We start from the raw sequence: 24,745 nt of genomic DNA, 5'->3' as shown, positions 1-24,745 counted from the left end.
TCCTGTAAAAGAGATGATTTTCCTGGTGAGAAGCCGTCTCCCTGTTGTTTGCTTTCCATTTGCTGCGTGCCTTCCCTGAAGTGCCAGTGTCGTGGAAAGCATCCTAAAGCAGCTGGAATTGGAGTGCCAGTGTCGTGGAAAGCATCCTAAAGCAGCTGGAATTGGAGTGCCAGTGTCATGGAAAGCATCCTAAAGCAGCTGGAATTGAAGTGCCAGTGTCGTGGAAAGCATCCTAAAGCAGCTGGAATTGGAGTGCCAGTGTCGTGGAAAGCATCCTAAAGCAGCTGGAATTGGAGTGCCAGTGTCGTGGAAAGCATCCTAAAGCAGCTGGAATTGCACTTGGGCCACTCTGGAGCTGCTGGAATCTTCAGGCACCAGCGAGGGCCGAGGTTGGTGGCTGCAGGTGAGGGAGTGGCTGGGCCACCAAGCAGCTGGTGCTGAGTCACCCTGGGGGCAGCTGTGGGGCAGGCAGGGCAGCAGCCACCCCTCAGGGCAGCAGCCACCCCACAGGGCAGGGCAGCAGTCCCAGGGGCACATTCAGGGTGCCTGGGTGACCCCTCCTCTGGGAAATGCCGAGTGATGGTCACAGGGGATGCTCTGGTGGAACCTCAGCTGTGCTGAAACTCTCTCTGCCTGCTGTTGGACTGTGCAGTGGCAGCCTGCCAGCTGGGAGCTGCTCTCAAAAGGGCATCTGATGTTCCTGAAGAGTGGCAGGTGCTAAGGCTACACCCAGAGAAGGATTTGAGACGTGGCAACAGGAAGCACTGCAGCACCTCACTGCCTGTGGGTGCCTTGTACAAGGGCCAGGGCAGACCCACCTCAGGGTGGGTGCTCTGACAGCGAGTGCAGCTTTCTGCCTGCCCAACAATGGCTGTGCAGCTTTGGCTTTTTAATTTTATTTACTATGGTTAGCAGTGTTCACATTCTCAAGCCCACACTCGTGTTAGAAAGTTTGGCCCTTTTTTTTATTTTTTGTAATAAAGCTTTATTTTAGCTCTAATAAGAATATTAATATTTTTTAATACTGAGGTTAAGCAATATCCAATTGATATGTACTGACTTGATTAGTGTTTTGGCTTTGCTTTTTAACTCCCACTAATATATGGAGGTATTTTAGAGTAAACAGTATGATCAAATCTGTGCTGTAGAATTTGAAGGAGTGTCACTTATCAGGAGAATTTAAGTGAACCATAAAACCTTAGTCCCACTTTGCAAATGGCTTTGAAGACAACTACGTAACTTCAAAGAGGACGACATTACAGCATAAGCTGATTTTGTTCCCTTTTCCAGCAAAAGCCTGAGAACAGCCTTAATAGCAGGTCACTGGGAATCCAGTCTGGTCCCTGGGATTTAATGGCAGCCTTGTGCTGTGTCACAGAGAAGCATTTTCCACCCTCCATTCCTGATAAAACCACTTCCCCATATAGGTTAATTTCAAATACCTAAGTTTATGTCACAACATTTGCAAAACAGCTCAAATCATAGACTGTTTTTCTACAGCATTAGACATGGTCCTCTTTCTGCTTGCTTCCCATTGCTTGAAAAAATCATGCTTTGGATCATTTACTAGAACTATGTGTACCTTGTAAAAATAGTAACAGCTTTAGCCAGTATGGAAAGCATTTCTCTATAAAATGAAAACAAAATGGAAAACATTTTGATCTAGGAAAAAGAACTATGTCTTTTCTACTGGGCATCACAGAGAAAGGAACAAACAAGTGGTAAAAGCCAAGCTGTTAGAAGGCCTTCACTTTGTATAAAACATCAGCAACATTGTACCTTTGGGATGAATGCAGCAATCCATCGGTGTCCTGATGTGTGGTGCACTGTGAGTGCAGTGGCTCAGGCTGTGAGCCCTGGGCCAGCAGGGAGCTGTGTGGGGACGCCCTGGGGAGAAATGCAGCCCCTGAGCTTTGGGCCTGAGGCTTGGTCCCCAACTCTGCACTCAGGGCACTGCTCAGGGCTGGGGCTCCTGTGGCTCCTGCCGGCACTGCCATGGACAGGTTTTCCCATGGGGAAGCAGCAGCCTGCAGAAGCTGAAGGAAGGTGTCCTATCCCAAGGGTGGTGCTACAGAGTGGAATTGCAGTGTAATGCAGGCAGAGCTGCTGTGGAGCAAACTGTCCTAAAGCACTGCCACACCTCTGAAGGTTCCTTTCACTGGTTACCAGCAGTAGTGTTTGCACATCTCTCTGGGCTACAGTAAAACAACAAAACCAAAGCCTTCCAAACTGGCACCCTAACACAAAAAACCCCCAAACAAAACCAAAAAACCAAACAGCTTTGGTCTGAACACAGCACCAGATGTCATTAACCTATCTTACTGCAGGGTTTTAGAGACAAGCTCTCAAGCATTTACAGAAGCATCTGTTAATGATAATGCACTGCTTATCGACACTGGCACGTTTCTCACTGGTTCACTTCAATGGAAGGTGAAGAGCATCATCATCCAAAAGGCTCCCTAAATACTACTGGGGTTTGCAAAGCACCTCCCATCACCTTCATCATTTTGTGATTTTACAGATTTGGTTAGGTCACAGAATCAAAAGTAAAATTTATGATAGCAGTAACCTTTGCTACATGCACACCTTGATTTCACTTTAGCAAAACGCAGACAAATCACCAAGCACAGAGAGTTCATCTCACCTACAGACAGACCACTGATCTTTTATGCAGAACACAGAAATAATCCACGTTTTGTCCTCTGTGGCAGTGCTTGCAGAGGCGCAGGGCAGCCACAGTCTTTTCATCCTCCTTTTAATGCTGATTTTGCTCACATCCAACACATACGAAGACAGAGTACACTCAACACACGGCTGACAAGGAGTGACACTCGATGGACAGGTTCTACTGCGATCCAGGTGGTTTGTTAGCAATCTAGGCTGAAAGGCAGATTTCTCAGGCTCTCCCTGCAGACACCTCCCCACGGCGGTGCCCAGGGGACAGCAGGGGCTGTGCTGGCAGAGGCTCAGGGCACGTCGCTCTCGATGAAGGGGATGTCGCTGTACTTGCTCTCGGTTACCGCCCACTGCTTGACCGCCTGCTCCAGGATCTCCCGGGAGAGCCGCTGCGCGTAGTCCAGCACGGCGGCGCTCGAGGGGCCCTTCTCCTCCGCCTGCACCGCCAGCAGCGACGACTTCTCCCCGGCACAGCCCTCGCCGCCTGCCCCGATCCGCTCATCCTGCACGGCGTTGGAACCTTGGAAGGCAGCCTTGGATTTGATGCATCCCATGGTACATTGGAAAACGCAGCTGCAAAAGTCAGTTCAGCAGCATGCTTGGATAACCTGGAAGTGGTTCCCTTGTTCGGTGTGGCGTCGCTGCTTCTTGCCGGTGGCTCCAGTTATTTTCAAAGAACAGGACATCTCCTTTTGTGCTTCTTCTGAGGAAATCTGTCAAAACAGTGTTTCATATAAAGGCAATAAATACGTTACCGTTCTCAGTGAGCTCAAAGGAAACGTAAATTCACTACAGGCGCTTGGAGAAGCGGCTTAAGTAAATCTCTGCCCAGCGTGCGTAAAATGTTTTTATCGGTAACATCCATCTACTACAAGTAGGCAAAGTTTGACCTGAATTCATGCTGCCTTTGAATGCAATTCCCAGTACGGGATGTAGGCCATCTAGGAATGTAAAATCTTATAAAAAAGATAAAGTCTGTTTCTTCCAAGCTGACAATGCGTTACCTTTCTCCTGAAACTGCAAACAAGTGCTGTTTCTCTCCAGGGACTGGTGCTGCTGGAAATAAACACCAAAACCACCCCAGAGCAGCACCACACAACCACCATAGCCAGAGTCCAATGTCATGGCTGTCACACGCCCTCTGGGCACAATGACACTAATTCCCAGTGTCATTCTGCTGTTGCTGAAGGAGGCTGGAGCAGGGCAGCCACCAGAAGGTATTCACAAGGAACAAGAGCTGTTTTTTTTTTTTTTCCCTGGAGAGGGTAGGCAAACCAGCAGCAGCCTGCTGTGATCAAGGCAGTTCCAACAGAGCCAGAGCACCATTCTCACTAGAGCAGGACGACTTTACACCCAGAGAAGGGAAAGTGACCAACAAACCACCTGGCAGAGTCCTCTTCAAGCCCTCAAGATCCAGAATTGGTCAACTCCAAATATGGGTTTTTGTTTACTGGCCTACAAAGCTGTTTCTGGGGCTACTTCCTCTCAGGCAAAGCAGAATCTCACGCTACGCCTGACTTTGCCTGGCATGCGCTTACCCACTTATCAGAGTTAACAGACTGCCAGCCAAAATAAAGACTGCACAGCACAGAAACCAACTGTTCCCTGCAGCTTCACCCAATGACGTTGTACTAAGGTCAGCCAAAGTTAAAGATTTTTGTAAATAGCCTTTGAAAACACAATCATGGCAAAGATGTTAAGCCTTATTTATTTCCTTTATACACTGGAGGAAATAGGGGCTCCAATCCAGTAACCTGATCACAGTCAAATATTTGCAGAGGAAGTCAATCCCATTTGAAGGCAAATGGTGCTTCACAGGTAGGATGGGACTTCCCCAGTCTAGCAGTCGCCTCAGGAGAACCAGATCCCTGGGACAAGCTCCTGTCCTCTCTTTGCTGCTTCATAAAAATCACTGCTACCTGTTTGTAGGGCTGAAGTGCAGCACAGAAGGAGTGGCTGGCACTCCTGGCGGGAAGTCAGCCCAAAAGGGCTCCAGAAACCACCAAGTCCACACAAACAGTGCCACTCCTCTGGCTGTGTAGCAGGACATTTCAGCACTGTAGAGGAAGGTTTGCAGACCAGCTCAGTGCAGTTCAGTGAGTCTCTTTGTGCACACTGACCTGTGCAGCACGTGCCCCGTGCTCTGGGACAGGCACTGTAGTCCACAGGCCTGGAACACAAACCCTGCTGCCAAGGGCTGACCTCTACCTGCAGTTTTACCCAACACAGAGGAGAGCCAAGCTATCAGATTTTTATTTCAATATCTCATCATTAAATGTGTAAAGACTGGATGGATAACTTGTTATTAGATGAGTTAACAGCAGGATTCCCTTATTACACAAAAAAGTACATTTATCCCTATGTCTATACCCATGTCTGTCCATAGCATACACTGATCAAACTTACCATGCCTCCAGACCAGAGGCCAAGGAGAGGCCTGAAAGCAATTCAGGCAGCTGAATAATTCAAAGCTTTAATAGTAATATCTTGTGCATGCCTAATTTCCATATTTACCATCAATAAAACATTAATACTAATCACTTCCACTTGCTTTTCTGGACAAATCTGTAGATCCAAGAACATGGTAAAGAATCACTGGCAGCAGGTACCACCCAGCACTGCTGATGCCTGAAAGCTGCAGTCTTGATCCAGCCAAGGTAATACACAGCTGCAGTGTATTTTTATCAGAGTTTATCCTTGACACTTTCCTTAAAATAGACTTTTCAGATTTGGATGTTTTTATCCAAGTCTGGAGCTATAGTTTTCCTTTTTTTTTTTTTTTTAAGTTTTTTTAATGGAGGTCTGTTAAATAGAAGCTATCTTTAGTTAGGATTTTATCATTGCTTTAATGTTTCCCATGTGCAGGTGGAGATTTCTGTTAGGGGACAGCAGCAGATGAGTTAGTGTCTAATGGAAAGGACAGAATGGAGTAGAGGGAGGATAAACTTCTCCTTAAAGCAGGTAGGGAGAAATTCCCTAATGTGAGCATCTTCCTCTGCAGAACTCATCACCTCTGCCTCTTCACCTGGGCCAAGCCAAACGTTCCTGGGACTGTTCTACACAGAGGACAGGTGGCTCTGAAGCTTGCAGACAGCAAGGCAATTCACAATACAATTCAAGTGTTCCAAATCAGCTGAGCTTCAAAGCCAAGTTATGGACCCTAGTTTAAATTCTTGCCTGTTGCTCATTTCATTCTTTACACAGCTCAGTACTTTCCAAGTCACTGCAGTGAGTGTTACAGTGCCTGGTCTACTGGAGTTAATAATTGTTGGCACAGAAATAATTGCAAATGAAGCTGCCCTCAACCTTCTGGCTGCTTCCTTGTTTTGCTGACAGCCCTTGCCTGCACACACATGGTGAAATGCAGTTTAAATCCTCTCTGCCTAACTCATCTCCAGAGTGTTAAGTTCTGGCAGATTTTAACATCTCTACCTTTCCTCACAACGCTCATACCCGGAGAGGGAAAAACCCAACAAATCAGAGCAGCTCATTTTACTCCCTGCTGCATCCTGTAACTGCACAAGGCCAAGCTGTGTGACAGGAGCCCGCTTCTGTCAGTGCCCAAGCCCTGCTCTGTGCCCAGTTGTGCCTCAGACATCCCTGCATGGATGGTTTGGGGCTCAGGCCAAGGGCTCTGCAGTTCCTCATGTGCCAAAGCCGCTGGGCTCAGCTGGAGCCAGGGTCAGCGAGCTCTGCTTGCTCTGCTCACCCTCAAGCAGGAGCTACAGCAGCACCATCAGAAACCAGAACTCATCTTCTCCTTTTAGAGACAGATTTTACAGTAGGTGAAATACTGATTTATTCATCTGAAAAATATAGGCTACTAGTTGTGCTCCATTTTACTGGATGCACAGTCAAAATGTTTTTAAATGCTTCATTTAACTTCAGCACAACACTGTGCATGACTTTAACGGAAGTCTTGAAAACAATCAATTCCATATTGGAATTGGAAGTTCCCAAGGATAAGTTCAGATGTTTTTTCACCTAATACTTTATTTACTGTGGTAATACTAGGAGAGAGAAAATTTGGAGGGGGTGGTAGCTGAACTCAGCAGGCACACTAGGGTTAAGCAGTCTCTTTGCCAGCCTGGCAAAGTGTTTCCTGCCAAGGTAAATTCATTTCTAACTACTGAAGGAAACAAAAAAAATGGTGAAAGGATGCCTGCAATTCACTATTAGACAATATGAAATAGAGGAAGAAAGTATTAATCACATAACTGCCATTAAAAAAAAAACAAATAGGATTTTTTAAAGCATTAAAATTCTCAATAAAAATAACTGCAAAAAGGTAAATGTGCAATATCAAAAATTAAGGGTTTCACTGGCCTCTGGAATTCACCAGCATAAGATGAAAACAGGCAGAAGAGCAAGCATTTTGCTGTTATGCAACATCTGTAGCCATCATAAGCAGGTAAGTTCCTGCTATCATCTACACGTTTTCCATCCATGAGAACCTCAGGAAAAAACCTTGAAGTTCAATATAACGCTATAAGAAACTGCTTTCTACAACACCTTATATCACAGCAGTCACCAGATTAAAAATAAGCCAAAGTTTTCAAAACAGCTTCAAAATGTGCAGCCTTACCCAGCTGAAGGCAGCAAGTAATTCCTGCTGTGACAGAGCCAAACTTTTTGGTTCAAATATGATTCCTCCTCCAGCAGGGAGCCTTTCAGCTTTCCCCTGGGTACCTGCAGGAGAAGCTCAGAGTGCCACTTACCAGAACCACGTCTGCTTCTAACAGGTTGTCCCCTCGTCCCCAGGAGAGCACAGACAGCTTCACCTCTGGGACTCTGCAAAGGGAACCCAGGAACAGAGCTTAGCACCCTCCAGGGTGTCAGGGGTGCACAATATCCACCAGCAAGGTGATGAATCTGTAGTGCTGGCCTTGCACAAGGCTGCCTGCCTTTTCTCCCAGAACTCAGAACTTGACTTTGACAAAGGTAAAAGGATGATACAGCACTTAATAAATTAGATTGAATGACAGGCTGCAACAATTTATACACAGCACCTAATGCTGGGCTCAGAGTGGGGCCACTGCTTGGGCAAGTGGCTCCTGACCATATCTAGGACGCCAACCTCTGCCCACAGCAAGGCCAGGTCAGGGGGATTTCAGCAAGGATATGGGAAGGGTATTGTGCCCCATCTGTTGCCTAACCTCAAAAGTTCTCTCTTGTTTTCCCTTCTCCCTCTCAAAGTTTCTACTGAGACCTGGATCATCCAAGGACTCAGGGAGAACAGTCAGACAATGCCAGTGCTGCCATTAGCATGGAAACAATAAACTCTAGAATGAAGGTATTCAAACCTGGAGTTTGGGCAGGTGACCTACCTGCAGAGATAACCAAACAGCACTCGGGCATCTGCACCTCTGAACTGCACCCAAACACTATAAATATTCACACTCTCCATGTATAACAGAGAGGGAACCCAGAACACCCCTTCTCCCTACCAAGGTGGGCTCAGGAGCACTCGTGGCACTGGCCCTTGGATCCTCTCAGCTGTGAGCAGAGCAGCAGCTCATAACTGGCAAAGGCATGAATCATTCACTCAGGGCTCAGCATCCCCTCCATCCCTGCAGGACTCTGAGCTCCCTGTGCAAAGCAGCCCCAGGCAGAGGCTCCCAGAGCAGTCCAACCCACCAGGCCTTCAGTTCTTCTCTCCTGAACATCCAGCTTCCTGCAAATCCTACACAGGAGATGCACTGCCTGACATTTATTAGAACAACTCATCATAGGAAAAGGAAGTTTTAAACAGCTACAGTTGCTTTAAGACAAGCACAATACCAAAGATTCTGCTGCCTCAGGCAATCACTGATACCCAAATATCCCAAAACAGCTCAGGACATGAAAAGCACAAATGGAGCTCTCACTGCTCTCAGAGCCATCCCCTCCCTCTCCTGTCGCTTAGTGCCAACTAGAGATAAGAGCTACAGATTGGAAAAGGCTGCATGCAGCAACTGCAAACAACTGCTGTGCAGGATTAGCATGGAAGGGAAAGTCTCCTGGTTATCTCAAGGAAAGTCCTGGAATTTCAAAGGCTTGGGTTTTTCCCTCTCCATGGCCAGAATTGATAAAGCCTTTCCAGGCTTCTAAGCCAGTTTCTAAATGAATGGGAGAATAATACATTTGCTTTTCCAAATCAGGCAGACGTCTAATTTACTTTAACAGGTTTTTCAATAAGAGCACAGCTGATCACAGAATCATAAATTTGGTTTGGTTGGAAAAGGCCTTTCAGATCAAGTCCTATCATTATCCCAGCAGTGCCACATCCACAGCTAAAACTCGTCCCTAAGGGCCACATCTGCACATCCTGGGCATCCTCTCAGTGAAGAATCTTTGCTAATACCCAACCTAAACATCTCCTGGCACAACCTGAGGTAATTTTGTCTGGATCTATTGCTTGTTACCTGAGAGAAGAGACTGAGCCCCACCTGCCTACAACCTCCTTTGTCAGAGTACTGAGTTATTTAATGGAAGCAATTTCCATGTCAAATTTCATCTCTCAAGCACTTTAGCAATGCAGTTAAGGAACATGAAAATCTTCAAACTAGAGGGAAAAACAAGAGAGAATAAAATGTTTCTTTTTATTTCACTTTATGATTTACATGCACAGCGCAAGTGAGGTGTTTTTGCTGCTAAATAGTACAGCTGTGTCAATGTGAGTTTTTATGTTGACAAACTCTGGAACTCTAAAAGTAGCACTGACTTAAAATAAAAATTAAAAAAGGCAAAAGCCCCCATAAAATCAAGAAACAGTCTGACCCGTCCCCAAGACACACAACCACAGAAAGCAGGAACAAAAACAAGTGCTTTCTGCACTGTTCTAGAAATCTTACCCAAGCTTTGGGAAGCAGCAAACCAAGATGAAATACCAGAAGAAGCCTTTGAGTGAAAATACCAGTAGTTCAGAGAACAGCAATGCCAGTAGGTACAGCCCTCAGCAGCCACAGTGTTATTCCTCATGCAGGAAGAAGAAGTCTTGTTAAAAGCAAAGAACACTGTGTGCTTGGTAGCTGTCTAATTTCATGAAAGTAAAACTGTACCCAGTCGGCCTGTCCTGAAATCCTCCCTCCAGTGCAGCAGTTTATTCACCAGAGCTGCACACACTGTGTGAGTGCCCCTGCCCAACAACACAGCTCAGGGGGCAGCCCAAAGGCCATGGGAGAGCAGATGCTAAAAACCTCTTACAGGTTCTGTTCATATTTTACCTCAGCTGCTTGTCCAAACAGCTGTATAGGCTGCTGTTAGTCCAAATTTGGACAGAAATGCTTACAATGTATGGATGGATTTCCCCCAATGTCTCAGAACACGTGCATGTACCAGTACAGACTCTGCCATGGACAAGAGGGAACATTAATTTAACTACCCCCACAGGAGCAGGAGAAGGATGCCTACCATTGATGGAAGCCTGTTTTCTAGATGGGCAACAGTGAACCAATGGATTTCCTTAGCAAGAAAGGCCTTGGAGTGAGGCTGGAGAAGAAAGGGTATGAAGAAGATTCAAGGCTTCTCAGAAACTCCATCTGCAGGAAATTAAGTCAAGGTTTAAGGAACCCAACTACAGAAACTATAGAGGAATGCCTTTGGAAGGGAAAGCTAATAGTGATAGAGGAGATCCAAAGTTCTCCAAGATCCCAAATACAAAATAATGCTCAAAACTGGTAAGTGAACAGAAAAAAATACCAGAAACAAAGTTTTTGATCTATATGTACAGCTTTTTCCTTGCCCTGCATCACACCAAACGATGCAGGTCCAACATTTCTTTCAGCAAAGCCCACAGCTCTTGTAATTATCAGCCCTTCCTATCTGTTCTAGCTGCAAATCCACGGTCTAGAGACCATCCCCACGGCAGGGGAAAACACAAAGCACACCAGCAAAGGTGTCAGAGACACTGGCCAAGTCCTACACTGAGGGCAGACTGCTGTAAGGCACAGCCCTGGGCCCAGGCAGAGCAGCCTCTTGGTTTATTACAATGCTGCAACACTGTAACCAACTAGAGTGGAAACAGGAATTTTCCTACATATACCACAAAACTTCATCCCAACAACTCCATTATGCAGTCACAGCCTCCCTACCAACAGTCCTCTTCAGGACCACATTGAGACATTGAGCTGCTAACTCCGAGACTAAGGCTCAGGATCCAGCCTGGTTTGTAAAGGTGCATTACTGTCCTCCACAGGTGCCTGGCAGAGCCAGAGCTGCAGACAATGAAAAGGGATGCACAAATCCTTACGGGCAAGAAAAGCCCCTCCTGCAGCTCTTGCTGGCTGCTGCCCAGCCTGGGGATCCTGCCAGCAGGAGCTGAGGAGCAGCAGCAGCAGCGAGAGCAGCCGATCGGTGTCTCAGGCTGACAGGGTCGGGCTTTATTGTAGTGGCTGTCACAAGATTCAACCACCAACATATGGAGCTGCAGAGCATAAGGTATGAATGAGGGACACTGCCTGCCTTTGTGACAGCCTCAGGAAGCTGAAGGCTCCACTGGAGTAACACAAATGAAAGTCAGAAGGAAGGAGACGGTCAAGATCTGCCCACAGAATGATGAACCACAGAAGAGCACAATAAAGGCAGCACACAAGCCCATTCTGTTCTTTAATCTCCAGAAGCCCATTATTAAAAGGGAAATGGGAATTAGTAAAGCACCAGGAAAGCCATCTTTCCACATCTCACATAGGAAGGCACAGGAAAACACAGCCCCACATTTTAAATCACAACTATGTTACCACTGACTCACACAAACTAAGGAGTAAGAGGACAAAGTGAGGAGCAAACAACCAGATGCTCCAGCTGCACAAAAGCTGCCCCGAATTGCAACAAAGAACTATGTCAGCCTTAAAAACCACTCTGTCTCACGGCTCTCCCCCGGTATTTGTTTCCTTGAATTCCACCCCTCCTGATGTGCCAGCTCCTGCTCCCAGCATTGCCGCCTTCGCGCCTGGCAGCGGGAAGGGCCGGGAGCCAGGCGAGGCAGCCGTGCCCGCACAGCCTGGCACCGCTGCCAGCCCTGTCCCCCGGACCCTGCCCACGGAAACGCCTTGTCCCCAGGGACAGGAGCGTCCCGAGGCTCTGCCCAACCCCTCGGGCAACTTGTACCAACCAAGGTGATTTTAAAGCAAGAATGTGCCCAGCAGAACGTGATGTTCACAAGAAAACTAATTTGTATGTACTAAAAGGTTAAAAATGCCACTTTGTTAAGCCTACAGGATAAATCTCTGCATTTCTTCCTTTTTTAAAATGACTATATTTAGAAACCTAATTTGGACTGCTACTTACTGAACTATGAGAAAGCATAAAATATTTCTAAACGTTTAAGAATTTTTGCCATGATGGGTCTTGCATTATTAAATCTGTATTTTATAACACGCCAGACGAACGTAACCTGCTCTGTATAAGAGTCAGTGTGGAAGCCTGGAAAGATGCTCGTGGCAAAGCAGGGGCTGACAGACCCTCACATCACCTCGGCCGGCAAACACAGCAGCCGGAACAGCGCTTGGAGAGAACCAGGCACGCCGTTCACCTTCCCACTCCGCATCTCTCACCGCTGTCCGTAGCACCACCTTTCCTCAGGGTGCCCAGCGGGAGCGGCACCTCCGCTTTGCCCAGTTCGGAGGAGTCGGCGGGCGGCTGCTCGCAGCGAGAGGACGGGAGGAGCAGGGCAGCAGCACCGCCGGCTGTCCTGGCAGACCCCGGCTCAGAGCCCGGCTCTGTCTCCCTCCCCGCTCCCCGAGGCCAGCGCTGCCCACGGCCCCGCGGTGCGGCCGCGCATCCCCGCTCCCTCCCTCCCTCCCGGCCCCGGCGCGGCTCGGGCCGATGGAGCCGGGCACATACCGGCGCGGCGGGGCGGTGTCCGTGCGAGCAGCGTGCTGGAAGCGTGGCCCCGCCGCGCACGGTCCCCGGCCGCCGGGCTGCCCCTTCCTCCGGCGGTGCCCGCGGGATCCGGCCCTCGTCCCACCGACGCCGCCGCCTCCTGCGGGCTCCTGCGCGGCAAAGACGCAAACCCACCGTCAAAGTCCATGCTGGAGCGCTCCCGGCCCCGCCCGGCCCCGCCCGGCCCCGCGGCGCTCGCACAGGTAGCGCCGGGAGGGCCCCGCGCCCGCCGCCGCTCCCGCCGCTCCGCCGGGCGCTCCCCGCCCTCCCCGGGGCGGCGGCGGCGGGGCCGGGCGGGGCCGGGGGCGGGAGCGCAGCCGAGCCCGGAGCGGCGGTGCCGCGGCCCCGACCCGGCCCCCGCCGGCACCTGAGCCCGGCCCGCAGCCCCCGAGCGCCCCCGGCCTCGGAGCTGCCGCCCCGCCCCAGCGCCGGCACCGGCCCTGCCATTTAGAATAAGGGAAAAGGGGAAAATCACCCAGGCAGGAAAGGCGCCGCTCATTGGCTTCTCCTCCTTTAAATCCTCCTCCCTCTCTACTCGGCCCTAGTGAGGCACATCTGGAGCGCTGTGTCCAGGTCTGGGCTCCTCGGTACAGAAAACACCAGGAGCTGCTGGAGAGGGTCCAGCAGAGGGCACAGAGACGATGAGGGATCTGGAGCACTCTCTTACAAGGAGAGACCGCGGGAGCTGGACCAGTTTAGTCTAGAGGAGAAGAGATGGAGAGGGGATCTCATTAATGCATATAAATAACTCAAAGGCAGGTGCCAAGAGGATGGTGCCAGACTCTTTCCAGTGATGCCCAGCAACAGGGTGAGAAGCAGTGGCCACAAACTAAAACACAACAAGTTCCACCTCAACATGAGGGAGAACTTTATACTGAGGGTGTCAGAGCACTGGAACAGTTTCCCAGCGAGGCTGCAGAGTCTGCTTCTCCAGAGACATTCCAAACCCATCTGCGTGCATTCCTGTGCCCCTGCTCCAGGTGACCCTGCCTTGGCAGGAGGCTGGGTGCTCTCCAGAGGCCCCTTCCAACAACCCTAACAGTTCTGTGGAAAAGATGTTCAAAGAATGGAGTTGCCATATAGAAAGTTGGGGCCATCACCACTGTGTGTTCCCCTCAGCCCTGGGACAGCTCTGAGGTGCCAGAACACACTGAGCACCAAGGACTGGCGAGATTTAAAGCAAAGAAAACAGTGGAAAAGACTGGGGGAGAGGCCTGGGTAATGCTTCTCTGATTTTATCCTGTCAGGCAGCATCAAATCATGTACCACCACAGAGAAGTAATAATTATACCAAAGTTTTTTAGGAAACACCCCCATTCCAAAGGAAAGCTTCCAGAATGAAAGCTGAGCAAACTAAAATAGCATTTTCAATTTTTCAAAAATAAAAGCTATGCTAAAAATGAAAACTGTTTCGTAAGAGAGGCTGCGCACAGACACCCTGGGTAATGCATTCCTGCTTTGGGGGAGTTCTTGACACCCAAACTACTGTACAATACACACGAGCATGCCTGGGCATCCCCTCTGGGAGGCTGTCACAGAGCTCACACGTGGCTGGGGCTGGCAAACAGCACCCCAGGACTCACAGGAGTCCCCCCTGGCCCTCATGGGGACAAGCCTGGGGACACAAGGCTTATGCTGGGCCTGGCTTGTGCTACAGCAACAAGCTAAAAGCCAGGGGTGCTGCAGGGCTGGGCACTGTGCTCGAGCCCTCACTGCAGTCAGCATTCACTTTCAGTGCCTGTGCTGGGCTCTGGCTAGGTCTCCCATCTATTTAGGCAGGTTTTAGAGAATCAGGGAATCATTTAGATTGGAAAAGACCTCCAGGGTCATCAAGTCCAACTGATAACTGGCACTGCCAAGTCCACTACACCACTAAAACATGTCCCTTAGTGCCACACCTATGCAGCTTTTCAATACCTCCAGGGATGGTGCCTCCACCACTGCCCTGGGCAGATTGTTACAATGCTTGGCCATCCCTTTGATGAAGAATTTTTTTCTAATATCCAACCTAAACCTCTCCTGGCACAACCTGAGGCCATTTCCCCTGGATCTGTTGCTGTTATTTGGGAGAAGAGGCCAAGCCATCTCACTACACCCTACTTTCAGGTAGTTCTAGGGAGCAATAAGATCTCCTCTGAGCCTGTTTTTCTCCAGGCTGGACACCCCCAGCTCCCTCAGCCCCTCCTCACATGACTGACCCTCAGCCCCTTCACCCAGCTCTGTTGCCTGCTCCTGGGCACACTGCAGCACCTCAATGATCATTGCCAAGCAGCTCTCCAGCTGTCAAGTAGGTTTCTAACACATTTCCAGTCAGTCATTGCCTTGCCAAGGAATTTCTTGCAGTGCTTTCAAAGCCAAAGAAAACACTGCACTGGTAACATTCATCAAGAGAAGCACCACTGTAACTGTAGCTGCTGCTCACAGATTATCCATTGCATGCTGGAGGGGCTGTGCAGGGCAGGCAGAGCCAGGGGATGGGCAGGTACACAAAAATAAGAACATCATCCCTCTGCTCCTCCAGTGGCTGGGAAACCCTCCCTAGCCCGGAAAGCTGGGGGACAAGGAGCAGGCAGCCACCCCTGCACACACCACAAGATCCAGCAGCTCCTTGTACAAAAGCACTGCTGCTGCAGCTGTTGTGACCACCCAACAACAGCACACAATATTGCACTCATTACTTGCAAACAGTCCACCTGTGAATTAAAAACCCCTCATCTTTCACTAATTACTGCCTTGGGGCCTGGAGAAAGCGTTGTGCTGCCAAGTGCTGGGTACAGGGTTTGTACACACTGTGTGTGCTGCGTCATTTCATCCAGTTTTAATGGGAGCCCTGCTCCCTCAGAGACCAGAGTTTCTGGGGCTGGGGTGCAACAGAAGACCAAAGCTCAACCCTTAGCAGCAGTTCCCAGGGCAGGAAACCCCAGGTCCTCAGAGGTGTGATTTTTAAGTGACAAGTTCCCCAGACAGGATTAAGCCCCTTGGGCACTCAGCAGGGGCTGCAAGGGTTTGCAGGGGCAGGTCTGAGGAGCTCGACCCAAAATCTGTTAAATTTGGTGACACTGTGCCCTCTCATTTCAAGGAGCATTGACTTGGGACCTGGGCAGATCTTGTGCAAATGTTTTATTACTGTTTTAGCTCATCTACAGGTGGCCAGAGGAGAAAATCAAACTCCTGGCCATGAGAATTAAAACAAGACCAAGTACTGGAAAGGCACGGTCACCTTGCATTAACACAGTGGTATTGCTACAACACTGACTTTTAAACTACATCCTGTTTTTTAAACAAGAATTTTGTAACTAAATTATAAATATCTTTGTATAGGCTTATGCCTACTGTGCTCTTTATTATTCTAGCCTGGTTTCTAATGCAAGTTTCTACTTTTATCTTCAGCTTTTAAATGAATGCAGCTCCCACTGAGCAACTTGGTGCCGTGGGGCAGACATTCCACAGGCTGCAGGCACAGCTGCTGCCTGCCTGGATCACTTCACTGCATCCCAGTAGATAACAGTCTGGTCTAGAGCACTGCTCATCTCCTGTGCCACCACCCAACAACAAGCCTTGGCCTGAGCAGCAGCACCTCAGTGTCATGTGGCAGGGACAGGGACCTAAGGAGAGGGAGATACATGTGACAAGAATCTCAAGCCCATATTTATTTCTGGGTGCCAAAACAGATTTAATATTTCATTAGCTGTGGAGTTTGCAAGACAGCTGATTATGTTGGGCTGAGGCAAAGCAGTCAGTGTTTTTAAATGCAGAGCATCCATTTGAAATGACTACAGCCAGGCACAGGCTAGGCAGTCAATGAAATATTTAGCTGGTAAAACATTTCAGTGTGCAAGGCTGAGGCTAGACATGGGTGCTGTGATGGTGAAAACCACAATACCCAAATCTGAGGTGCCCCAGCCCTCAAGATGGAGCCTCAGAGGTGCAGCAGTTGCCCAGGGAGTGGGGCTATGTGGCTTCAAGGTCCCCACCCTGCACCAGGGTGCAGGAATCCCTGCTGGGCATGGATTAGGCTTGGGAGGGCACAGGCATCAAAGCCTTTCCTGCAACACAACTTGCCAGATAATGCTGCCTCTTGCACCCTTCTCCCAAAGTCCAGTGGAAGCATTTTCCTGTAGGGGTTAGGAAGGCACTCTCCCCTTCAGAAGAAATAGTTTTAAAGCAAGTTTGACTTTTCGCTGTCATAAGACCTGGTATTTATTTTATTAGCTATTTTTATTCGTTATTTGCTTATTGAAGTTTGCTAGTTTTTCCTATAATATTGCCCAAACCCTCTAAATTCTTGGCATGCCCTGCTCTGTGTGCACATGTTCACCCCAGAGTGATGTGGATGCAGCACCAATCCAGCTGCAATGAGGGAAACTGGTGCAAACTGAACCACAGAAGTCAGGGAATGGTGTTAGCACTGGAACTGCTGCAATGGTACCCAGACTGAATGGTTCAGCTGTGCTGAAGCTTCAGAGGAACCTGGGTAAGAAACTGCTAACCTACTTCTTTTGGGTCAAAATTTGTCACTTAACAACCTCTGCACCAGATGGCAACGTTTTAATGAGTTTGTCCAAGGGTAACAGGATAAATGAAATCTGGTTTCTCCATCCCTCTGACACAATTTCACAGTTCCTGCCCTTGCTACCCTTCACAGTTCCTCCACATCTGTGAAACCCTCTCCAAGCCTTCAATTCCTCTTCTCTGTCTCACACACCCACAATACCCTACTCTGATTTCTGGACTACTCACATGCACTTCTGCCTCATCTCCCTCCCATATCACCTGTAAATTGTGCCCAATTTCCAGTAACCCCAGCTTTCTTCCACACCTTCTGACCTGAGCTGTGTGGTTGGCAGCAGTAGCACCTGCTCAGGTTTTGCTAAGGTGCTGCTGAGATGCTCAGTCCATCAGTCCTGCTCACCATAGATGCTGGGTCAGATTCTCCCTGCCTTTCCAACAGAAATCAGAGAAAACACAATCATTTTTCCCAAGCAGTGCTTAAGTTCATTTAAGAACCCACTGACAGCCCACTGATGTGGCATTCAAAAAAGGACTACAAAACTCCATGAATTCATCCAAATCCAACCACCAATTCAATCCTTAGTCAGAGGTCACTGGTTGAAGCACTTGCTCTGTTTCTCAGTTCATTTTTTAACTACTGAGGCACATATTTCTAATTCAGATGAGGAGTTAAAGGAAGCCATGACAAGCACACTCTGCCCCAGGAGCTCCCCCAGCATGCCCACAGCATCCCACGTGGTGACTTTACCCAATCTATTTTTACATGCAGTAATCCACTAACTGCATGGGTTGGAAAATGTTGCACAGTCTGACAAGAATCAATGTAAAGTATAAAGAGGTATAAAGCCCTGAAAATTTTTGTTATTGACTAAAACCTCCTAATAATCCAAAAGTCTTGAAGTTGTACCTGATGTGCTGTGAATACCTTCTAATAAGCACTTTGGTAGAGTTTCAGAATCAAGCCCATGATGCAAAGAAGGTCACTGCAACACAGCATTATAGACTAAGGAACCACTATGTAAATAAAGGCTCTATTTTCAAAAACTTTGTGCATGGGAAAGGTGTTCTTTTCCTCAGCTATGGATTTGTCTTTTGTTGCCTAATTCTTCTTTCATTATACACCACTCTCAGCTGCTCTTGCTGTTCCACACACAACCAAGGTTTACCAAAGCCTTTTCTCAGAGCTTTTATTCTCTTAAATATTTCCTTGCAACCAGGTTGATGAAAAGTAAGGACAAATATGATTGCAGGAAGTCCCAGCACATGCCATGGCAGTCCCTCAGTGCTGCCCTAGTTTTCAACTCTGTTACTACCAAAAGTACATGACAGTGGGGATTGCACGACTGCTCCAAACCTTAGGGCACAACATTGATTTCTAGATCATGGTTATTTTTGGAATGTCTGCTCCTCCTGCTCTCAAAAAAGGTTTGATAGCTTTTACATTTAAGTTAAAATACAATAGAATATAAAGGTAAAGTCTAATTACACTTTCTTGTATGAAGAGATCCTGAATATTTAAAATAGGTTTAACACATTTGCTATTAGTTTTACTTCTTTGGGTGTTAGCTGGATGTGCATATACTGCTATAACTCAAAGGAAAAACACAAAATCAGTGTGTGCACTGAACTCTGTACCCATTAAAGAACTACCAGTACTTTGTGATTATCACAATGAGTCATTTGGGGAAGGACTTTGTTTGCTTTTGTTTTGTTTTTTTTTAATGATAAAATACCTCATTTAGCAGCAGAATTTGAAGAACATGCTCAGTTTCACTCATGTACTTACACTTCAGTGTGTCCTGCAAAACTTCATTGGATAGGGGCTGAGTTGCAGAAATTAATTTCATCCAGTCAGCAACACCTGTACAAAGATATTTAGAACTGCTTAAGTCACCACATTTGCAAAATTTTCCAGGAAAAAAACCCCAACATTATCTACTTAGAATTTATCTCAGATGCTTAGATGCTTAAAAATGTGCTAAGAAGAGAATTATGGCAAAGTTGCACTATAAAGGCACTCTGCTCAAAAAAATGAGATAGAAAAAAATGCCCACATATTCTCCCATAGAATAACCTATAATTAGCATCAAAGTAAAAAAGAAGAAACCAGAATCACAGAATGATTTAGGCTGGGAAGCTTCTAAGCTAATCAAGAAGAGGATTAAAATAAATGACACATTTCTACACAGCACAAATGTTTATCCAACTGAATGTAATAGTTGTTAGATCCCGTTGCTTCAATTTGTGTAATTAATCTAGAAATTCTTAGAAAATTTTTAATGGAAATCTACTTGGGCAAATTTAGGAATCTTTAAAATGAAATTTTTGCTCTTGGGGCTTTCAAGATTTTGTGTCCTGGAATGGATAGTGGTGCTGACTCAGTGGGACTCTCCAAACTCTCCCCAAGGGCAGTGAGGTCAGTGTCTCTGAGTAAACCCAGAGCAAAGACACCCAAGGAATCCAGAAGCAGACAAGAAATTGGGAATTAATTCTGACTGGAGATGACAGTTTTCCAGAAGAAGGGAATTTCTTCCAGCAGGGGGAGATTGCAGTGACCTGGGCTCTGCCCTACCAGAGGAGTGCAGCCTGCTCCCGTGCTCACACTGGCCTCGAGTCCAGGGCTGATCTCGAGGCCACAGCAAGAACTGGGGTTGTTTTTCCCTAAGAAACCTTTCTGCATGATGGCTCCTTCTGTGCTGTCCACAGAAACCAGGTGCTAAATCACCACAGCAGCCCTGCACCTTCATTGTGGAGCAAAACAGAAAGAGCAGCAATAACCTCCCTCCCTGGGAGCTCTGTCTGGGGAAGAGGCAGCTACAGCTTTTGTTCAGTCTGTTTCTGGAGCTGCAGATTGTGTTTGGCAGGAGGTCAGCAGTGAGCCTGAGCATGCAGTGGCTATGAGAGGCAAAGTGCACACCCAGGGCCCAGCAGCAGCCATGCTGTGCTTTGCACCAGCCTGTGGTACAAACTCAGGCACTTACCTCCGGCTCAGCAGAGACCATCCCTATCCCATGGGCAGGGCTGGAAAACAGAAATAGATAGAATAAATACCAAATCTTATTCACTTTTTTTTTTTTTTCAAATAAGGAAGTATATCAGCCACAGAATATTCCTAATTTATATGCAAGTCCTCTTTTACTTCATTTTTTATCAGTACCTAACAGCACTAAGGCATGAAGCCTAGGCAGACATGCAAACTGCAGCCCTGGAAAACCTAGGCAGCAGCACAGCAAGAGGATTAACCAAACATGAGGCATTAGAATATTGCAAAGAGGATCAAAAGAGATTTGTGACTGAAAAGCCACCCACCAGAATTACAGTCAGCTGAGAAGCTGGTCTGAGAGAAAGTGGGTAAATGTTTTGCATTTAGATGTCTCCTAGAATAAACTTAAACTTTAGGATGTGCACTGCAATACAACACCAGATCAGGCTCCCCTGCAACAGGGAGCTGCAAACAAAGCCCCCTTCTTTCTGCACTGAAAATCAGAGCTTTGTGACAGTCAGATATTAACTGGAAAAAGGCAAGAATCACACTGAAATATGGTCGCTGGCATGCCTAAAACAAAGAGCCCTGAGGGCAGCAACAAAGCAGTAGCTGAACCAAAACTGCCATACAAAAGGAAACAATACAGAGAAGTAAGAGGAACTTAAGGCTTAATCTTGCCATAACAATTCCTTCTCCAAAATAAAAATCACTGTTGGTGTTCCCACTCCAAAATGATACTAAAATTAATTATTAAACAGGAAATGGCCTCCCAGCAGAGATAAAGACAGACATCACTGCAGGCGAGGTTGTGGATCAGCAGAGCAGTGACACTAAAACCCTGCTCCTACCAATTTTGTGACATCTGTGGACATTAATGTACTTAATGTAGGGAAGCCATGTGTTTCAGAGCAATGTTGTACCCACGTCTGCATCTCCAATTTTCACACTGAGATCAACATTATTATGAGCAACAACTCCTTCCTTTTCCTCCTCCTCTGCTTTGCTTTCACAGCTTGCTTTGGCTGCACCTGCCTATCTTTTTGTCCATCCATAAATCTTTCCTTCCTCCTCCTTCCTTCAGATCCAGCAGGAGAGGGGAGGGCATGAGCAGCCAGGTGGGTGTGTGGCTGTTAACTGAGCTTAACCCACCACATTATTTTATCCCAGCTTGGCTCAGAGTAAGGCATCCTGCCCCTAAGAACTAGTTCTTCAAGTGTTTTTAAGGACAAGGCCAAAGATGATGAATGGGTGAAAGGCAGAGTTTTTCCTAGTACCTACATTAAGTCCCCAAACCACCTTTCTCTATCACATCAGTTTCTCCATCTTGAAAGATTACAAACATGTGGAAGGGTTTCACTGCCATGAGAGCAGTGGGGATGGCTTTTGCTGCTTTAAGAGCCTGGCCCACTTCTGTCAATGCTCCTGCAGGGCAGGCCTGCATCCCCCCTGGCTCTCAGGGATATCATATCACAGGCAGCCCGTGGAGGGAGCACCAAAGACTGTTCTGCCATGCAGAAGTGGGCAGTGTGCTCAGGAGGTGGGCAATAAAATAAAACTGGCTCCCTTTGAGCACAGGGCAAATGGATTTTCCAATGAGCCAGAAGAAATGAGCCAGAGGATGCCTTAGAAAGAAGCTGGGGTAGTGACTCTCTCAGAGGATACATTAAAGCAAAGACAGGGGACTCAAGGATACAGATGCTGAGGAATTGCATCCCTTGGGGAGATTTATGGGTGACTGAATCTGAGCTATTGCTGCTGCTGCTGCTGAAAACTTCCATTTCCTTAAATTGCCTTGCAGGCTGAACTCAAGCCCTCTGTACTTTTTCTCATACACCAACACCACCTTTTGCAGTGCTAATGGCAAATAAATTCCTTTATAAAGTCACAAAATTACTTAAACTGTCACTGAAATGAGAAGATAAATTTGAAATTAATTTTCAGAAGAGTCTAATTTACCAACAATGTCATAATGATTACCTCACATAATAAATATTTTGATATCTCTACACATTATTCAATACCCAACTGATCTAATTATCTTATCTGAGATACCATCTAATATTAAATGTCCTTTCCTCTCTATCATGAGGTTTTTCAGCTGCATCATCTTCATATCAGAGCTCTTGTACACAGGGAAATTTATGACGTTATATAAATCAAATAGAAAGGTGCAATAATTGTTGTTGGAGGTCATAACTAGAAATATTACCTATAACCACATAATGGCAAAGAAGAAAATAACAATGCATCATAGGTAGATGCCTATACACATAACTTTGCAATCTTATTTCAAGAGAAAAAAATAACTTTTAACAGGGGTAAAGTAATTTATTTAGGGTAACAAAACTATCTTGAGGACAACATAAGCAAGTAGAACAACTCTGCTGAAATAATGTTAGTTATGGACACTTACTCAATGTTCAACAGAGATTCAATAGAACATGAGTTTACATTTCAGGAGACCTTTTGGACAGGAGTTCTGCTTCAAGTCTTGTTTTTCCCAATTTCTCGTTAATTTTATGATGTCTATTCCTACCTCAAGTACAGCAGTGGAAAGACTATTTCAGTTGGAATATGGAGCTAGATGGCAAAAGATTGCTACACATTTACTTCATTAAGTCAGGGCTTTGAAGAAAAGCTAATCTTGAGTGCATGTAAAAAAAATTTATGACTAAAAAGACTCCAAGTATTTGATCTGTTAATATGCATCATTCTAAACAGGCCATTGAAGCTTAAGATCATCTATTGCTAAAAAGATCTAAAAATTGAGAAAGCATGATTGAATAGTAAAGGGTTTGCAGAATAAGCTTTGGGATGGAATAACACCAGGATGAGTACCTCAGTTTCAGTGTTAATGGAGATCCAGTGCTCACCTTTGACAGGTGGTGGGTGCACCTATAGCTTTGGGACTGGCAGAGGCTGCTGAGCTAAGCCAGGGCTGGAGCTTGGGGCAGGTCAGACCTACAGCAAAAATAAACATCCACAAGTACACTGCCAGTGTGCCCAGAGAAGTGATGCCTAAGCATTGGGTTGGGCAAAGACAAATAGGGTTTAGGCTGGAAGGAAACTTGGATCTAAGGCAAAATCTTGTTTATAGAAGCCTGCCAAAAACCACCAAGGTTACAAAATTTATCCATGGAAGTTGAATGGCAGGAGCTCCAACATCCATCCATTTTCCTGCCATGTCTGGCTTACAAAAGAGCATACCTTGGGCAGTATGAACTGATGCCTGGTTTTGTTATCCAAGCAGAAGTGTACGTGAGAAAAATGTCATGAGTATTACATGAGAATTAAATCTCTTTGGATAAGCCTCTGGCTGTTTTAGGGTGCAGATATCCTGTATCAATTTGGTTTGGAATGTGGCTCTAAGTTTTAACAAGGGCAGATATGCACAGACAAACACATACACACACACGGAGTTTTGTTCCCTAATAATCTATAATCCAGTAGCTCCTAAAACTAGAACATACCTTGCAGGGGTTTTCAGCATGATTATATAGTTATGTTTTAATAAAGTAGTTAACGTAAGAAAATAAAGTAATCTCTGAGAGACAAATTTACAAAAACTCCAGGAAGACCATTAGATCCCAGGTAATCTCTCAACAACCCTATAGCTTAATATTAACTTGAATAATTTCTCCTTCTCCTTCTGGCTGTCCCTTTCTCCCCTTTCCCTCAAGTCAGAAGCCTGCTTTTTGATGTCTGAATGAAAGATTGTTCATCTCAACACAGTTCAATGTTCAAGATCCCGCTTGTCTGTGGCATGACCTCTTACTAGCTGGAAAACTTTACTCAAATACAGGCTTTGTGATGAGAGGCCAACAATTGGATGCAGTTTCCACAGCAAAACTTGTGTCACTTAGCTTCAAAACAAGCCTGCATTTAGTGAACTAAAGGAGTTGTTCAGTGGCACAGCTAAGAGCTCACAAACACACACAGTCTGACAAATTCTTTTCAGCCAGCGTCAACAGTATCCACAGACAGACAGGCATTTCAAGCCTCACTTCTTCTGAATCACAGAGGATGAATCAGGATGAACAGTTCCAGGCAAACAAGAACATTTAGAGGTTTTATGTATCTCAACTAGGAACAGCATCACATAGTACAAGTAAATAAATAAATAACTAATCCACAAATAAATAAATAAATAAATGACCAAATATGATCCTTTGAGCTTCATCAGTCACCTTTTTCTATACCAAAAAAAAAAAGATCCTAGGCCACTCCATCTTGTTTATGGCTGTGAACAATTTCTTACCTATTTATTATTGCCTTGATTTTAATTAATAAAGGAGTTCACAAGATTTTTTTCTTCTGAAGTCTTTGGACAGAATTGATGTAAAATATATTAGATAAAGACCTGCTATAAGTAAAAATAATTTTGAACAAAGATGTCGCTGCTGAATTCACTTCTGAGATTCCCTGTAGGCTTACAATACAGGCACTCCACTCCAAAGAAAATGACAGGCACAATAAATTAATGACTTGTATTTATGAATATGACATTATTTCATGGCTGGCACATACATGCTGTTATCACATCATACTGTCATAATATTTGTTTGATGTTCATATAAGGGCACAGTTAAGAAGAGAGTGTTCATCACCTTTTTATTAAGGTGACAAAAAAATGAGAACCATCTCTCACTTGGAAGAAGCTTGTTTGGAAATAATTTGAAACACTAGCCCTCTCAGGAGAGGCAGCAAAAA

General features: G+C 46.3%; 1 protein-coding gene across 5 annotated transcripts; it reads right to left on the bottom strand.

Annotated features, from left to right (window-relative positions):
* Positions 1-491: 491 nt before the first annotated feature.
* Positions 492-22,946, bottom strand: C7H2orf88 (chromosome 7 C2orf88 homolog). 5 transcript variants are annotated; one of them, XM_058027456.1, is made up of 5 exons: positions 22,909-22,946; positions 20,031-20,070; positions 18,836-18,910; positions 7,395-7,467; positions 492-3,389 (listed from the first exon to the last, which is right to left on the bottom strand). In XM_058027456.1, exon 5 carries the CDS (start codon positions 3,228-3,230, stop codon positions 2,967-2,969), a length of 264 nt encoding a protein of 87 aa, XP_057883439.1. In that variant the 5' UTR covers positions 3,231-3,389; positions 7,395-7,467; positions 18,836-18,910; positions 20,031-20,070; positions 22,909-22,946; the 3' UTR covers positions 492-2,966. The 5 variants fall into 5 exon arrangements, with proteins under 5 accessions (XP_057883439.1, XP_057883441.1, XP_057883440.1 ...); XM_058027458.1 differs by lacking the exons at positions 18,836-18,910; positions 20,031-20,070; positions 22,909-22,946 and adding an exon at positions 12,673-12,750; XM_058027457.1 differs by lacking the exons at positions 18,836-18,910; positions 20,031-20,070; positions 22,909-22,946 and adding an exon at positions 12,499-12,647.
* Between the last annotated feature and the right edge of the window lie 1,799 nt (positions 22,947-24,745).

The sequence above is a fragment of the Melospiza georgiana genome, chromosome 7, assembly GCF_028018845.1.
Source record: "Melospiza georgiana isolate bMelGeo1 chromosome 7, bMelGeo1.pri, whole genome shotgun sequence".
NCBI lineage: Eukaryota > Metazoa > Chordata > Aves > Passeriformes > Passerellidae > Melospiza > Melospiza georgiana.
The sequence above is the reverse complement of the archived record's forward strand: the minus strand, read 5'-3'. Positions and strand labels throughout refer to the sequence as shown.

Excerpts from the sequence above, each read along its gene's own strand:
- C7H2orf88 (XM_058027456.1), bottom strand. The coding sequence starts at position 3,230 with ATGGGATGCATCAAATCCAAGGCTGCCTTCCAAGGTTCCAACGCCGTG.